Source organism: Muntiacus reevesi, chromosome 7, assembly GCF_963930625.1.
Source record: "Muntiacus reevesi chromosome 7, mMunRee1.1, whole genome shotgun sequence".
NCBI classification, from domain to species: Eukaryota; Metazoa; Chordata; class Mammalia; order Artiodactyla; family Cervidae; genus Muntiacus; species Muntiacus reevesi.
Window position 1 is genome coordinate 62551678 of NC_089255.1, and position 18381 is coordinate 62570058.

Here is an 18381-nt window from a genome sequence, read left to right on the forward strand (position 1 = left end):
GCACACAGGCTCACACCATGTATGGCTCACGAGCTCGAGTGCGTGGGCTCAGTAGCTGCGGCACACAGGCTTATTTGCCCCAGGACCAGGGGTCAAAACCATGTCCCCTGCACTGGCAGGCGGATTCTTAATCATTGGACCACCACTGGAAGGACTGGTGCTGCAGCTGAAGTTTCAATACTTTGGGCACCTGATTCGAAGAACAGCATTGTGAAAAGACCCTGATGCTTGGAAATACTGAGAGCAAGAGGAGAAGTGGGTGACAGAGGATGAGATGGTTGGATGGCATCACCGACTCAGTGGACTTGTGTGTGTGTGTGTGTTAGTAGTTTAGTCATGTCTGACTCTTTGCAACCCCATGGGCTATATAGCCTGCCAGGCTCCTCTGTCCATGGAATTCTCCAGGTAAGAATACTGGAGTGGGTTGCCATTTCCTTCCTCAGGGGATCCTCCTGAGCCAAGGATTGAACCCACGTCTCCTGCACTGCAGGCAGATTCTTTACCATCCAAGCTTGAACAAACTCCAGGAGATAGTGGAGGACTGGGAAGCCTGGCGTGCTGCAGTTTGTGGGGTCACAGAGTTGGATACAACTTAGCAACTGAACAACAACAAAAACCAAGGAAGTCCATGTTTTATACTTCTTAGACAAACTTTTTTGTGAGGAATCCACAGGACAAAGAAACTTAGGTTCTGGGTGCCCAATTCGTGAAGAATCAAAACAGAGTTTTGGCTTGGGGTAGTAAGCTAAAGAAGTAGTGAAGGTTTGTTTACATAGGCTTCTCAGTTCCAATTCCCTATCTTTGGTGATAAGGTGTCCTTGTATCTGTAGATGTAGGGAGTGTACTTTTCAAAGAAGAGATTTATTTCCTGCTTTCAGGAAGACAGAAGGTTCACAGTGTCTCTTCTTCAATTGGCCATAACTTTGATTTAAAATAAATAATATGCCATCAAGGCATATTTTTGGGGTGGCCTACCCAACAGGCTTCTTGTTCCACTGTTCCTAGACCTCATGTAGGCCTGCTCCAGAGAAACTGCTGCCTCCCAGAACGTGCAGAGTGGCTCCTTCTGGATCAGGGAAGGAACAGCCTGGGCTGGTTGGGTCACTGGAACAGAAGAGACCAAGAGGCCAAGGAGGAAGGGTTCCCAAGGAACCTCAACTATTGGAAACTTGGATCTAGGGCTCCCATTTTTTATCTGGTGTCTGTATGTGTTTCTGTGTAAACAATGAGGATGAAACAGTACTTGGTATCAGAGAAAACCTTCAACATTTACAATGTTTGAAGATAGGGAAGAACTACCAAAGGAAAGACTGCCTGAGGCATTCTTTGTGAGTAAGCAGAATGTGAGTTATTAAAATATAAATAACAAAGAGGAATATATAACTTTGTTGGTCAGTATAAAACAATTGTAATAATTACAGTAATTTATATCTAATGACCATGTAGCATAGTGATTACGAGGCATTACTGTGTCATGTAAATCATACACAAAGATCTTTGTGATTAGGGTACTAAATTCTGCTCAGTCATGTGTGCACTGGTGACTAGCTTAAAACCATTAAAAGTAATTTAGGTTGGCTTAGTCTGTTTTTTTTGCTTCAGGGAATACAGAGAGTGAAATAGTAGGTGAACTTGTTTCATTTGATTCAGTGAGGACCAATATAAAGATACTTAAAAAAAAAAAAAGTTAACGCCATCTTTATTTGTAAAAGAATTCTGGGAAAAAGTCAAAGCACTTTGATTAGATTTTAATCTAATCAATCCTCACAATAACCCCAGGAGGGAGTTCTTACACAATGGCTTTCTTTGTTTAAAGCCACCAGTTGTCAGAGGCCACAAAAGAGTCCCTTTGTCTGCCATTGCTTCTTTGTCCCAATTTAATTCATAAATGTCGTAACGTTCTTTGAAATGAGTCTAGTATAAATACAAACTACTAGCATATTAACAATCTCTAGTCATTATGAGACATATTGACCTTCCCAGTAAGAATTTCTTACAAATGACTTTACATACTAGCTTAAAGACATAAAAATGTTTGTTAGAAAGGAATTTAAAGTCATGGATGAACTCTCTATAACAAAAATATTTTCATCTATTAATTACATGTATTTACAGTGTTTCTGCTCCGAGCACAATGTCAGCTACTATGAGCACACAGAACGTGGGAGAGAAATATAGTAATTGTAACAGTGAAACATGGAGAAGGAAATGGCAACCCACTCCAGTATTCTTGCCTGGAAAAGTCCAGGGACAGAGGAGCCTGGCGGGCTACAGTCCATGGGGTTACATGACTGAGCATGTGTGCACAAGGGTGGAGGGAGATGGGTTGGTAGCAATAAGCTGATAGAACTAAAAAAAACAAAAAAACAGTGAAACATATGTGGTGGTGATCAAGAGGTCTAAGTGAGTTAAAACATGTTTAAAAAACCAAAAATGGAGTGTAGCAATCCTAAGAAGGATATCTGATGACCAGCATTCGCCTGTACCCCTGGTTTGCAATTTGATTTAGATGGCATGGTCTTTAATAGTTCTCACTAGCAAAGTAGGTTAAGTGGATGTTTCACATTCAAAATCTCATTGGATTCTTACAGTGTTGCTATGAAACAGGTAGGACAAATTTTTTGTTTGTTTTTTCGGTAGGACAAATTTTATTTTCCACTATTAACACACAAGAAAATGAGTTCAGCAATAGTACACTGCTAGAGATCACAGTGAATAGATGGCAAAATTAGAAGCTAAAATCAGGTTTTCCAAATTCCACCCTCATCTTCAAGTCCCCCAGCCCAGCCACAACCTCCAAACTTCAGGACTGATGTGCTTAGTTCTTTTTTTATATATACTTTTTTTTAAGTTGATATGTTGTATTTTTATTAAGTTCAAGAAAATTTTTTTTTTTTTTTTTTGGCAGAGCAGCATGCAGGATCTTAGTTCCCCGGCCAGGGAACTGAACCACTGGACTAGATGGAAATCCAATGCTTAGTTCTTAAATTACTGTCCCAGCTGGGACCTCTTATTCCCTTTCATTTCAGCCAGACATGATCAGAGAAATTCATAGATATATTTAATTAAAAAAATTTTTAAAGACAGAAACAAAGATATGAAAACAACGAACTTGTTTGAAAGTAGGTTTGGCTCACAGGTTCGTGATGGTCTCTAGAGCCAGAGATCTCCTTTATCTCTTCCCTGGCCAAGAAGGCAACTGCCTGTCCTCAGGTAATCTATTTCTGGTATTTCTTCTCCCCTGGAGGAGAGGTTAAACTGAATCTCCAGCCACTGTGTTACTGAGTAATCCACGGAAAGATGAAAGCATTACCTTCACCAGAGTTGTGTATCACATCACTAACTCTTGTTCATACCCATCCAACAGCTTTCATCCCCTCCTGAAAAAGGTACGGGAACACATTCCAAAGACATCTTATAGGAACTTCCTTCAGTCACATACTCCAACAGACAAAAGAGTTCTCAGGATGGCAAATATGCAGCATCTGAACCTGTCAACTAAGTAGATGAAGCACCTTATCCACATTTCAATTAAAAAAAAAAAAAAAACCTTTTCCCCATTCCATTCCCAAACTGGATTTCACAGGACAATGCAGAGGTCTCAAGTTGCTGGCAAATCTTTGATGTATGAAACAGAGATCTCTCCTAACATATATCCCAAGAAGTCTAGATATTTTTCTGCAGAGTATTCCATTTTTATGCAGAAAGAAACCAAGAGGGACAGTGTAGAGTGATAGTTAAGTGCGTGACCTCTGAAACCAAACTGATCTGGAACTGAGTTCCTGCTCTGTTGGCAGCACGACTCTGGCCAAGTTATCTAATCTCCCTGAGATTCTGTGTCTCCATCTACTTAAAAGATAGCGATCACTGGCATTGATAGAGCACTTACTATGTGCGAGGAACTAGGTATGCTAAGTTTTACATGCTCTATATGCATTAATCCTTATTAAGGCCCTGTGAAGCAGGTATGATTATCACTCCCACTTCATAGGTAAGAAAATTGAAGCATGAAGAGGTTAAACAGTTTGCCAGAGATTATATGACTCTAAGTGGGGAAATAAGGATGCAAACACAAGCAATCTGACTCTCACACCCATGCTTTGTATCACTAGTGATTATATCCGAGTGATGCTATAAGGATTAAATGAACTCAGGTAAATCAGATCCCCTGCCTAGTACCTGGCACATAAACAAGTCTTAAGTAAATGTTACCTGTAGTATTTTAGCACTGTCATTTGTTCCAAGAGATATCTGGGCCGGAAAACAGGTTTTGACATAGGATATTTTGCATCTATTCCAGTTAACTGCCCTGAGATATGTGTCCTAAAATCGAATCGACAGGTCTCTGCTATTACCTAAACCATCTTGTATGTTATAGGTTACCTGGTTAAGAGATAGGCTAAATGGTTGACAACTTTTTCCATTTGCCCAGGCAAAGTATTAAGAAGTATTGTCTCTTATAAAAGAATGGCATACTGATCAACAGCTAGCACACTTGCAGGAAGCACTCTACTTATAAATGGGTTGTGTTTCAAAAGCTGACTTATCTATTGTTATAAACTCTGAATATGTAGACAAAAGGTTGAAAATGGTGGTTACCTTCGAAGACTATTCACAGAAATCTATTTATTTAGCCCCCTTTAAAGTTCAACAATAGAAATCATGCCACTAACTCAAGGTAGGCCTAGGAACAAGAGTCCATGTGATAAAAGAATAAGAGAGGTGTCTTTTCTGGAACAGACGAAAGTTGATATCGACTATATTAGTCATCTATTGCTGTGTAACAACTTACCCCAAAACTTACCATATTTTAGCTCTTCCTAACAAAGTTTACTGTAAATATCAAAAACAAACAAACAAAACACATGCTCTTGCCTCATCTTGTTTTTAAAAATATCAATCTCCATTCCTTAATGGAATCTCATTTGCAAAATTTTTATTAAAGAGTGATCACATTCCTGAAATACTTTATTCATTTGTTATTTCTCATTAGTAGGATTTCAGGCAATATAACAAACTAAAAGTACTAACAGCAAATAAACTATTCCCAATCTGGATAGATTAATATTAGAATTAAGGAAGCAACCTTCAAGAAAATTTCTTCCTTCTGTTGATAATGACCAGAGTCTCCTGGTTATTAAATACTCTGGGTCTAGGGAACTAGGGGATCGCTAATCCAGTTTTCCTAAACTGACTCCCATGACTGCAGTTCTGTAGGAATATCGTGGGCATTCAAAGGTGAATTGCACCTGAGACATTCAAGATTCTAAAGTGTCATCTGGATCTTCAGAGGAAAATGATGTTTCATGTGACTTTTTATTGTATTATTGTATTTTCTGTAACTTAAAATGTGGTAATTCATATAGATTGTTGTTAAAATATATTTATAAACACTGGATTAATGGGAGTTTGCACTACAATTCAACTCCAAGCAGAAGCTAGGGTCTTGATCTATGAGTTCTCCTAACAGTGCTGTTGTTTTCATCTTATTTGAGTTTGAACCCCATTTGAGAATATGATGAAGGCCAACAGACTTACTCAAGAAAACACATATACCCAGAAAATTTTGCATGTAGTTTTAAGGCCTCCAAATCCCCTAAGACTCATCTAGAGAATCGCCAGAGAAGCAGGAGGTGGGGCTTATTGTCATTTCATTTTGTCATTAAAATTAGATCTAAATTAGAAGCTACTACTAAAAACTTAATTCTTGTTAAACCTTGTTGTTAAATAAAATCAACAGCCAATACAGATACTTCTACAGTAAGTTTCCTACTTACAAATGAACTCCATTCTGGGAGCATTCTGTTTGCAAGTCCAATTTGTTCCAACCAAGTTAGCTAGGTACCCAACTAAGACAATGGGCTCTATAGTACTGTACTGTAATAGGTTTATAATACTTCATAATACTTTTTACACAATGCATAAAAGCAAACACAAAAATAAACATTTTAAATCTTATAGTACCTTGAAAAGTACAGTAGTACAGTACACAGCTGGCATACCAGGGTCGGCACTGAGTGAAGAGGCAAGAACAGTTACTGACTGGAGGGAGAGGAGGTGGGAGCTGATAGCGCTGAAGGATTGTCAGCAACAGGAGACGGCAGGGCAAACTGTAATTTCACTCACACCTGACATTAATGGCACAGGTTCTGATTCCTTGCTGGATTCAAGTCTACCTACATTCTTGAAAAAAAAGAAAAAAAGATCCAGTGATGTCTGGGTAGTACTATAAACCAGCTACATCACTGCTGCTGTTAAATTTGCTTCCGGACATCCTGAGCTTAAAATAAAGATACTGTAGTACTATACTCTATATAGTATTGTACAGTAAAGTACACAAAAGCGCAACCACTTGTAGAGGATGCACATATATGATAATATATGCAGATACGTGAACTAACCTATGTGATTAGATGGGGGGAAAGCATGGAAAGCATGTTCGCATCTTTGAAAGTTCACGCCTTTGACCGGTCACAACTTGAAGGTTGGTATGTAGGGGACTTACCTACTATGCTTGGGTTTAGTCCGTACTGTAAATACCTTGGCGGCAAAAGGAACCTGATAGGGAGCACACAGATAACACATATTTGCTGAAAAACAACAGTAAATATAAAGCAGGACACTGAACTGCTTACGACCACAAGCCTTGCCCTCTGCAAGCTGATCTGACTGTGCAGCAAATTTTGCCAATTTGCCATAGAGGCAACAACTCTAATGGCAGAAAAGCTGCTCAACTTAGCAAGAAAGGGTTACATTCTCCTGTAGCCAAGCATCCGAAACTCAGATCTCAATCAAAGATTCTCTAGGCCGTCCTTCAGCGGAGCGAACTCCCGGCAGCAACGCCCAACCTCGGGTGGGCCGGACCGTAGAAATCTATCCACTTAACCCGAGGACTCCAGCTCCATCCGACCCGGCCTCCCAGCCTAGCGAAGTGGAGAGCCGGGTGAGGGGCGGGGGACGCGGCGCGCGCCCCTGGCCTGCCCCGCCCCTCGCGTGCGCCTCTGCGGGGCGCGCCCGGCCTGCGTGTCCTCGCGCCCACCCCTCCCTGGCGCGGCTCGCCCGCCGCCGCTCCAGCGCACGCGCGCGGCTTCGCGCAGGGCGGGGAGAGGCGGCGGCCGCGGGCGCCCGGCCCCGAACCTGTCAGACTCGGGAAGCCGGCCTGGAGCGGCGGGCGCTGCAGGCTCGAGGACCGCACCGCTCCTTCGCGGCCCCGGGCCGAGATGTGCGAACCGGCCCCGCGGAGCCGGCCGGGGGAGGGGAGATGAGCGGCGGCCCGGCAGCGGCACCCCAGGTAGAGCGCTGCCCCCTTTCGGAGCCCCGGCGCTCCCAGCCGCCCCGGGCTTCGGAACTTGTGGGCTCTGTCGGGCCCCCTGTAATTTATAATGTTTCGTTTCCCACAGGATGAGGAGGGACGCGCCGCAGTGCCCCTGGGAACTGGCTCTCGACTGAAGTAGGAGTCGCCGGCCGGCCGCCTGCACCCAGCCGCTCGGCGCCGCGGCCGCTCAGCCAGTGCCATGGCCGGATCCGGCGCGTGGAAGCGCCTCAAATCAATGCTGAGGAAGGATGATGCGCCGCTGTTCTTAAATGACACCAGCGCCTTTGACTTCTCGGACGAGGTGGGCGACGAGGGGCTTTCTCGGTTTAACAAACTTCGAGTTGTGGTGGCCGACGACGGTTCCGAAACCCCGGAAAGGCCTGCTAACGGGGCGCACTCGGCTCTCCAGGCCGACGATGACTCCTTGCTGGACCATGACTTACCTTTGACCAACAGTCAGCTGAGTTTGAAGGCGGACCCCTGTGACAACTGCAGCAAGCAGAGAGAGTTGTTGAAACAGAGAAAGGTGAAAACCAGATTGACCATTGCTGCCGTTCTTTACTTGCTTTTCATGATTGGAGAGCTTGTAGGTGAGTTGTGTTGCCAACTCACTTTCCACTTACCTTGCCTACTGCTTTGGGGTTTAAACTTGCTTTTTAGGAAGCTTGTTATTTATCAAGATACTGATCTGGTGATGTGACGAGGCCTCACAAACTGCAGATCAGCCTAGGTACAACATAAACTTCCAAAGATAACTTTGACATTTTCTAGTTCTCTGAACACTGTGTCATCTACTGTAAAGTTAAGGACATTATCTTCATTATATACCATGTAACTTCCTGTTTCAGAAAAAATAATCTGATAAAACACTAGGTTAATTTTTGCAACGTTTAAAATAGTAAATGATTCTAAAATTACTTAGAAAAATAACATTTTACTATATGAAGGGACCTTACTGAACATCTGCTCCACCTTTTTTAAGAGATCTGAGGGCACAGAGGTTAAATAAATTATGAGGACACTTAAGTAAGTGAAGATCTACGTCCCATTGTCTTGATTTTGTTTCCCTTTACAATTGAATTTAGTGGTTGTTCACTATTTCCTTTTGTATTTACATCCAGGAAATTTGCATAGCTAAATACTACTGCTGCTAAGTCACTTCAGTCATGTCCGACTCCGTGCAGCCCCATCCCTGGGATTCTCCAGGCAAGAACACTGGAGTGGGTTGCCATTTCCTTCTCCAACAAATACTGCTAACTAACCTCAAAGTTTTTCATTTTAAGGAGGATCTGAAAGCCAGAGGTCTTCCCCAGATTTTATGAATTTGGCTTTTTCACTTTTTAATTTATTCAAGTAATGCAGTTTTACTATAAAATACAGTCTCCATTTAGAGATTAATTTCAGAGTCACTTTAGTGTAACTGCTAACTTCTCTAAGTGATAATTGATAAAGTGACATTAAAGAAAGGACATTATTCTCCTGTGTTCTCCTTTTTGATATTTTGCCACGCCCTGGGGCTTGTGGGATCTTAGTTCCTGGACCAGGGACTGAAATTTTGAGGTAGTCCTAACCACTGGACTGCCAGGGAATTCCCTCCTGTGTTCGCTTAATGATGAACCATGATGAAAACAGAGGAAGCGTCCGGATTTAAGATGCTGGCTGGAGGTTATGTGCGGAAAAATTATGTACATTTCCTAACTTGTTTCATACCACTCCTCCCCAGTGCTCACTTCAGCCTTTCTAACCTTCTTTCTCCCTTTGACTCACAAAGCTCTTTTCCTGCCCATAACGCCTTCAAACTGACTGGCCCCTCTAAGTCAGTGGCTTTCAAACTTTTCTGATCTCACTGTAGTAAGATTCATGCTTAACATAGTGACCTGTGTAGGCATGCATGCATACATCTGTAAGTATGTTCAGACACATACACATATGTATAAATGTATGTATAACTAAAACAAAAGTTGCACATCATGTGATGTGTTCTACTGTTTTTTCAATTATGGTCCAGCCCATAATTGATTTCATGGTCTACAAATGGGTCACGGCCCGCAATTTGAAAAACACAGCTTTATATGGACTGCCTTTTCCCAAAACATTTTTGGATGACTTCTTGTCATTCATGTCTCATCTCAAAAGATACCTCTTGGAGACCTTTCTGACTGACTATAGATCTCTTCTCCCCTGTTCCTTCCCCCACTTTAAAAGCCCTCAGACTATCTTGCTTGTATATTCACTTGTTTAATATCAGTGTCCACTGAAATATAAGCTCAGTTACCAGCACACAGCACGACTAGCAAAGAGTATACATCCAATAAATTTTTGTTTAATTAATAATTACTGTTTGAGAATTATAAATGTTTACACTGTAAAGAAAGGAGTGGAAGCTGAGATCAGATAAGGTATGATCTCAGCAGACTGAGTCAGTGATGCCCAAATTCACATGAATATGGAGTCATTCAGTTAATATTTAATATTTTTTTTAATATTTAATATTTGAAGTTAAATCACATTTAATCACAATTTCTCCCCTTAAAATTAGAGTTTATACCTATAAAAATTACTAGGATATAATTGCCTTGACTTACCATTTTTTAAGTCTCTTACTTGGTAAATGATGTTTTGCGAAAGCTACAGTAAGCATTTCTTTTCAAATACTAACTTGATATTCAAGTATGAAAATCTTGTCAAGCACTGTAAAGATGCTAGTACTCAGAATAGACATTAACAATATTATTCAGAATGTTACACAGAATTAAATTGTATACAGTAGAGCATTTATTACAGTGTGTCAAAAGCACTTAGAAATAAAGCATCTTATGTAGAAAGTATAGAGTAATTTTTAAAATGAAATAATTTAAAAATCTGTAAAAGGAGACTTGATTTGAATCTTGGGTTTGCTCTGAGACATTAGGCAAGGTCAGTTCTTTCCATTCAGCAAGTATTTCTTGGTATACTTACTGTGTACCAGGCAGTGTGCTGTGGTGTTCCAGATACACAATGGAGAAAAAAACTATTATGATCCCTGCTATCTAAAACATTTAATCTAATGTTTGGAGGACATTATGTCCTCCTGTAATGGAGGACACAGATGTTACACACGCAAGTAAATTTAAAATGCAAATGGTTTTAAGTACTGTGAAGAAAAAGAACAAGATACTATAGGACATAGTAATCAATAGGATATGGTTTATGTATGAGCCAGATACAGTTAAACCAAAAAAAAAAGAATATTAGGAGTTATTTAAGAAAAGGGACTGGAGGAGGACTTTTTTTTCAAGCAAAGAGAACAGCAAGTTCAAAAGTCCTAAAACCAGCAGTTCTTTAAGAGGACCTAAAAAGACTAGTTTGGCCAGAATATAGTAAGAAAGAGGGAAAGAGGTAGGGGGCCCAGATCAAGTAGGTCCTGATAGGCCATTTTAAATGAGTCTATTCTTTAATTCTAAGTACAGCGGGGATCCAGTGATGGCTTCTGAGTAGAGACTGACATGATGGGATTTACTTTTTTAAAAGATAACTCTGACTCTTATATGGAGAGTGGATTGGCTGGTTCAAGAGCAGAAGGAAGTATATTTTCACAGAAGTCCCAATAGGAAGTGATTATGACTTGAAATAGAGTGGATGGAGAAAAATACACTGGTTGAGAAACATTCTAGAGGTAACTGTGGCAAAACGGCTAATGAGTTGAATGTGAGAGTTGATGGGAGAGCAATATCAGGAATGATTCTGAAATTTCGTACCTAACCTGCTGAGTGTATGGAAATGTGTATCATTTATGAAGCAGGGAAGAGAGAAAATACAGAACAGGATTTAAGCATGGGCTCAAGGGTTGTTTTACACATGTTAAGTATTACAGGTATGTGCAATAGCCATGTAAAAATGTCTAGTGACCTATTATATGTAAGTCTATCATTCAGAAGGGAGGTCAAGGTAGATGCCATAGGAATAGAAAAAATTATCTAGAGAGCTCAAGTCTTGAGGAACTACAACTTTAGAAGTTAGACAGAAGGCAAACAAGTATCCCAGAACTGAAGAAAAGAGTATTTCAAATTGGAAATAAATAAGTTAAAGCTTCTGAGAGGCCCAATAAGATGAGAACTAAAATATCCTTTGGATTTAGTAACAGTTATTGACTGCTCTAACAGCTGTGTGGGAATGAAAAAGATATGTGTGTGGGTGTGTATACACACACACACACACACATACACATATATTCACATACATATATGGAATATATATATATATTATCTCCACATAGATGGGGAAAAATGGAAAGGAGACAATAGCAACACAAACTAGAAAGGAATCACATAAAATAGGCCCAAGAAAGCCAATTCCTAAACAAGCAGTGGGGAAAACCAGGACCCAATCCAGTTTATACTAGTGCATCAGAAACACCTAGATAACTTGTTACACAAATTGCTGGACCAGAGTTCCTAATTAAGTAGTTCCGGGGTAGAATTTTCTAACAAGTTCCCAGGAGATGCTGATCCTGCTGATCCTGAATACTACAAATGAGAACTGCACTAGAGAATACTAAGCAGGGCTAGAATTGGTTGTATCAGGTCCCCCTCTAAGTGGGTAAAGAGGAAGGCTAAAATAAGGAAAGCCTGTGAAAACTTAAGAGCCAGTCAGATATAATAGTGTAATAACAGAATAAGTATCCATAGAGATAAAATGAGATCATGAATCAATGAAACAAGAATAGGCTATTCTTAAAAAGAAATTCAGAGTAGAAAAAAAGACTTTGAATAATAAAAACATTAAAATATTTTTTAACTCCAAACAAATTAGAAGGTGAATTAAGATAGTCTCTTACAGAATAGAGCAGAGAGATAGAAGATCATGGGAGAAGAAAGGCAAGAAAACTAGTATATGAGTTCAAGTTCCAAATAATAGGGGTTTGGGGAATAGAGAAAGCATAAGAAAGAAATTAACAGTAACACAGTTTAAGAAATTTCCCCAGAACCAATGGGTATATAATTACAGACAGAGTCAATAAAAGCCCAAATTGGATGAAAATAATACCACACCAAGGTATGTCATTGTAAAATTTCAGAAGACTTATTTATTGCTTCAGGCAACTGGGGTGTTCAACAACTGTCTCTGATTGTTTTCGACAAACATTCACTGTGGTTTGCACCAGGGCCAAGTTCCAAGTCAAGTCAAATAAAAAGAAGCTTGCAAGTATAGTCTCTGAGGGAATTACCAGACAGGTCAAATAATGACAATTTTTTGGCGGTGGGGCTTTTAATGACCTTTAACTCCATCGAGGATGTCCCTGGTGGCTCAAATGGTAAAGAGTCTGCCTGCAATGCGGGAGACCCAGGTTTGATCCCCAGGAGAAGAAAATGGCAACCCACTCCAGTATTCTTTTCTGGAGAATCCCATGGACAGAGGAGCCTGGCTGGCTATTACAGTCCATGGGGTCACAAAGAATCAAACACAACTGAGCGACTAACACTTTCACTTTCAACTCCATCTTATTCCTTACAGTGGCTGTCCAGCTGAGGTTTTCACTGTGGTTACTGCTTGTTAGTTTCCAAGGCTACCATGGAATTGAAGAGGGAGAGATTGGGTATAAAGCAAGCTAAAATGCCACAGAGCTACTGAGTTTCTTACCAAGGTTGAGCCTTTTTCCTTGAATAAAAGCTACCTGTATCAGCCTTTGTTTAATTAATTTCCATAGTTTTCTGAAAGCTGGTTTGGACAATTTTTGCCCATGTTCCATGCCTTGTATGGAGGAGATGATTTTCAGAGGTCCTTACTCTGCTTTCTTTGCTAGTGATCGCCACATGTGGCTCTTTAGGCTAACTAAAATAAATTCAATCCCTTAGTTGCTCTAGCCATATTTCAAATTCTCAAAAGTCACATGTGACTAGCGGCTACTCCACTGGCCAGTGCTGATAGAACATTTCCATCATCTCAGTTTTATTGGACAGTGTGGTTTTAAGGTATTATCTTCACTTTATAAATGAATAAATTGAAGCTTAAAAATGATTAAGTAACTTGCTCAAAGTCTCTGAGATTTCAAAGTCCTGGAAGCCTGGTGTGTTGCAGTCCATGGGTTGCAAAGAGTTGGACACGACTCAGCAACTGAACTGAACTGATGCTACTAACCACCAAGCTGTATTTTCTCTCAGTGATTTCCAGCTTTTTCATGTCAGGGAATACATAAAAAATGGTTTTTGTATAGACAGCACTGGGGTAAATGGATGTACCTACAAGATCATCAGCCCTACTTCTGCTGTCCTTGGCTCTGCACACTTATCCCAGGAACAGGGGATCAATAGCTCAGCACATTTTTTAAGTGTCACAACATCCTGATCATGAAGTTCTGCAGTACACTGTAACAGTAATTCTCATAGTGTGGTTCCAAAACCAGAAGCATCAGTGACGACCTGGGAACATGTTAGAAATGTAAATTCTCAGGCCTCATCCAGACCTACTGAATTAGAAATTCTGGGAGTGGGGTCAAGAAGTCTGTAGTTTAACAAACCTTCCGGGTGATTGTGATATACATACAAGCTTGAAGTATAATAAAATTTTCTTCTCTGAATGGTGATAGGAAAATTGGTTGACCATAATGGAACTAAATAATAATAATAAATAGTGTACATATATTATGTGTGTGTATATATATATCACATATATATAAAATAAATATAAATTTATATATACAGACATAGACATACACACCCAAATATATGAAATATATACATTATTATCATTTACTGGAAAACCAGTACAAAAAAATTGTTTTCTAAATGCCATCTTTTATCCCTCTATTAGGAGACACTGCTATTTATATCTGAGAGAATCAGTTATTTTTTATCTTTTGTTTTGAACTATTGAATACCTTATGAATTTCTTTAGTTTATGTTCAAACCCTCCCAAATTAGTGAATACCTACCTTTTATTCAGCTTTATTATAATATTTAGATATGGTGGTTATTAATTTCACTAACAGTACTCAGTGGTAAATAATATGAGCCAGGTTTGATCCCTGGGTCATGAAGATCCCCTGAAGCAGGGCATGGCAACCCACCCTAGGACTCTTGCCTGAACAATCCCATGGACAGAGAAGCCTGGCAGGCTGCAGTCATAGGGTCGCACAGAGCTGGACATATCTGAAGCAATAAGTGGCAGCCGCAGAATTAGTAGGCTGAGTAAAAGCTGAAGTGCTAAAACATAAAACTTCTCTTGTGGTAGCCCCCCTTTAGTGCCTCTTAACTTTTTTAAGGTCATTGATTCCTCAGAGAACCTACTTCTAGAAATGGACAGTCTCACCAGAAAAAAAAATATGCATAGCTAATGTTTTACATAAAACTTCAGGATACTTTGACTTAATTGCAATAGGATAACTATTTAGTTAACTTTAGTTGTAAGTTCATGTTTTGTGAAATGTTGCATATTTGGGGTTTGATTGCTTATGTTTGTTATTTTAATTAACTTATTCCTTCTTTCCTGTCACCCTTACTCTAAGGTGGATACATTGCAAATAGCCTAGCAATCATGACAGATGCACTTCATATGTTAACTGACCTAAGTGCCATCATATTGACCCTGCTTGCTTTGTGGCTGTCTTCAAAATCACCAACCAAAAGATTCACCTTTGGATTTCATCGCTTAGGTAAGTAATTGGGTGTTTCTTTATTTATAAAATTTTATAGTAAAATCACAATGAATTATATAACCTTTGATTAACTAAAGTCTTTCTGGTGATAGCCTGTTAGAACAAAGCCAATGAAAATAGACAAATAGGAACACCTCCAAATGCATTATGTGTTATTCATTGGCCTAGGAAATAAAGCTATTCAGACATATTTCTTCAGATATATATCTTCCAGGGTACATTCAGTTCATTCAGCTAAATAGCTTACACATCTAAAATTAAATGGTAATCAGGTACTTCGCTGACAGTCCAGTGGTTAGGACTCTGTGCTTCCACTTCAGGGGGCACAGGTTTGATCCCTGGTCAGGGAACTAAGATCCCTCATGCCATGGCATAGCCAAAAGAAAAAAATTATATGATGATCATTAATCTTCAAATGTTGTTCCCTGTGTCCTGAAGATGTTAACAGAAAAAAAGTTTACCTTCAGTTTATTGAACCAAGCTGAACTATATGTATTTAATTCATCAATGAGTGTTAACTTCTTTCTTTCACTTCAGGCTTTCCAACCAAAGCTACTGTAGTCCAGGTTTGGGGTACCACTGTAATTTGTATAACATGCTGCATGGCTGACCTTCACTGTGGCCATTAACTGTAAATACAACAAAGATTCTCTGCTTGACCAAACCTCCTGAGCCATCTCCCAAGCCCATCTGTGTTCTTCCTTGTAAAATCTAGTTTTGGCAAGAACCTTGGCAAGCCAATTTAACAGAAGCCCCATTCTCAATATTCGATAGGTTATCCCCAGGTGATGTCTCATCAGCCTGGCTTGTTTTCAGCAAGACTTCCTGTACCAATCTCAATGGCTTCCTCCAACCTTTAATAAAGTCTTCTTTACTACATTTTAACAAGTGTCATAGATTTTTTTTCTTTAACAATGCACACAAAGTTTATTTTCCTATTTTGAATAAATATTAATATTCAATTAAAAGAGGTTAAAATCATACATTGTTATCTACACAGCTCTTCTTCTTGCTTGTTTTTAAAATTTTTACATATTTTTAAAATACATATAGAACAGTCACTTGAATTAGTATATGAAGTGCCATATGACCAATTTTTGCATTTGCTTAGAACCTAAAAATTAAGTAGCTTCAGCAAAGCTGGTCTTAAAGAACCAGAATTAACATCTTTTGTAGAGACATTGACACTTTGGGCTAATATGGTAAGTATCTCCCCTTCTTTGTTACTTTTTAGCCTAATCTTAACATGTAGGTTTCATATAATTTAATAGCTGAGTCTTCTGGTGTAAAACTTGATGTTGTATGTGAATGGCTGTATTACAAGTAGCTATCCAGGTCATAACTTAGGGAAATTATCTGGCATCCCCGTATCTCAGCATCCTCAGCTGCTATACAAGAGAGGTAAAGCCCTGAACAAGGTCTTTCTGTTATTTGTTAAGCCAGTGCACAACACAATGCATTTGGATGTGTTCCTAAAAAACTCCCACTGCTAACTCACACATTATACATCCATTTGTTTACTGATTGCCTTAGGGTTTGTAAACAGCTTCAAAATGATTCTCAAACCTTAATCTTTTTGTGATGTAAACTCCTGCAATTTAAGATCAGAACTCAAACATAGCATCATGGAATGGGGATTTTTATTTTCTAAAGAGAGTACATTCATTTTAGATTGTAGATCCCTTGAAATTCTAATGAAAACAGTGGAATTCTCCCCTAGAAAGGCGCAGTAACATAGAAGGTTCTACAAGTGTTAAATTAAGAACACATAATCATGGAAATTCTATTAAATGTCAAAGAAGTATTTAATATTTATTTGGTCATAGATTATAAGCACTATGGAAAGATGAAAGAAAAAAGAACTGACTGGTTCTATTGTATTTCTGTATATTTCTACAGAAAGTCAAATTTTTCCCTTTCCTTAAAAGTACTAGTTCAAGATGGTGGACTAGAAATCAGCATTTGAGACAGGAAATACATTTCAATAGGAAATACAGAGTACTAAAACAACAAAGAAAAGCAAATGGCTGGGTAACCAATAAACAGGAAATTTCTGGAAGTCAGAAAGTAGATGGGAGTGGGTTGAAGAAAGAAACAAGTCAAGGAGCAGCAGCCTGGAGTACATTTGGGCAGGAATGGAACTCCAAAGAAGACTCAGGGACAGAAATGGCAGAAGTGAGAATTAGGGCTTAAAACAAGATTAACTGAATGGCTATAAATGGGAAACTGCTCCTACTAGTCAGTCCACTATGTCCCTACCTTCTTCCCATCCCCACCTCCCTCAGGCAGTCTGCATTTCTCTCCATGTGAACACCAAATAGTTCTAGAAAGAAACTGAGCCAAATGTTTGGAGAAAGCTGAGGCTTTTAGTGTGAATGTTGATGCTCCAAAATAAATCTTTTTCATCCTAGAATTCAGGGTTCTGCGGCCTTTAGAGTTTGGTTCCCCACATACTCACACTAAAGTAATACACTCTTCTTAGTCTGCCCTGCTCTATACCCCTTATTCATAACTATTTTAAATAGTTATGTGTTATCCTTCCAGCATTTGTTTTTTGCATAGTCCTGTCCTTCTACCCTAAATGTGAACAGACAACCAAGGATTTTTTAGGAAATGAGAAAAATCAGCAGCGTGAAAGAAAGTTAAAAAAAACTAACAAAAATTTGTCCTACCTGAAAAAGAGGTGACTTAAGAAACAGAGGAAAATTATTTAAATTATCTTATTAATATACTCAGTATAGTAAAACAATAAAATATTTTGAAAAAAGCGTGTAGAAAAAGCTCTTTGAAATTGAAATATTACAAAAAATTAAAAAAAATTTTTTTTTCAATAGGTCTAGAAAATATAATCAAGAAAGTCTTCCAGAAAGAGAAATGCCATATGATAATATTTATATATGAGATCTAAAATATGATATAAATCAACCCATCCATGAAACAGACTCACAGATAGAACAGACTTGTGGCTGCCGAAGGGGATGGGGGGGTGGGGGCTGGGTAGGGGAGGGACAGAATGGGAGCTTGGGATTAGCAAAGGCAAACTATTATATAACAGGATGAATAAACAAGATTCTACTCTATAGCACAGGGAATGATACTCAATATCCTATGAGAAACTATAATAGAAAAAAATACGAAAAAGAATATATATATGTATAATTGAGTCACTTTACTCTGCAGAAGAAGTTTACAAACATTGTAAATCAGCTACAATAAAAATTTTAAACAGTAGTAAAAAAGAAAAAAAGTCTCCCAGAATACAGAACAAAAATAAATAAAAACAGGAAGAAAAAGTTTAAAACTATAAAAGAATGATCTGGAAAGTCTGAAGTATACTATTAAAAACCTCAGAAAAAGAGACTTAAAAAATAAAAAGGAGTGACTGCTTCAGTATTATAGGGTTTCTTTTTCGGGCTGATGAGCATGTTCTGGA

The 18381-nt window shown here is 39.0% G+C and overlaps 1 protein-coding gene across 2 annotated transcripts in view; it reads left to right on the forward strand.

Moving 5' to 3' along the window:
• The first annotated feature begins 7049 nt into the window (after positions 1-7049).
• SLC30A4 (solute carrier family 30 member 4) overlaps positions 7050-18381 on the forward strand; it is a 30775-nt gene continuing 19443 nt past the window's right edge. Inside the window, exons 1-3 of one of the 2 annotated variants that reach the window (XM_065940820.1) lie at positions 7050-7291; positions 7401-7905; positions 14799-14945. In XM_065940820.1, the coding sequence (XP_065796892.1) occupies positions 7515-7905; positions 14799-14945 (538 nt within the window). In that variant the 5' untranslated portion in view covers positions 7050-7291; positions 7401-7514. The remainder of the gene's footprint in view (positions 7292-7400; positions 7906-14798; positions 14946-18381) is intronic. The other variant, XM_065940819.1, reaches the window with a different exon arrangement.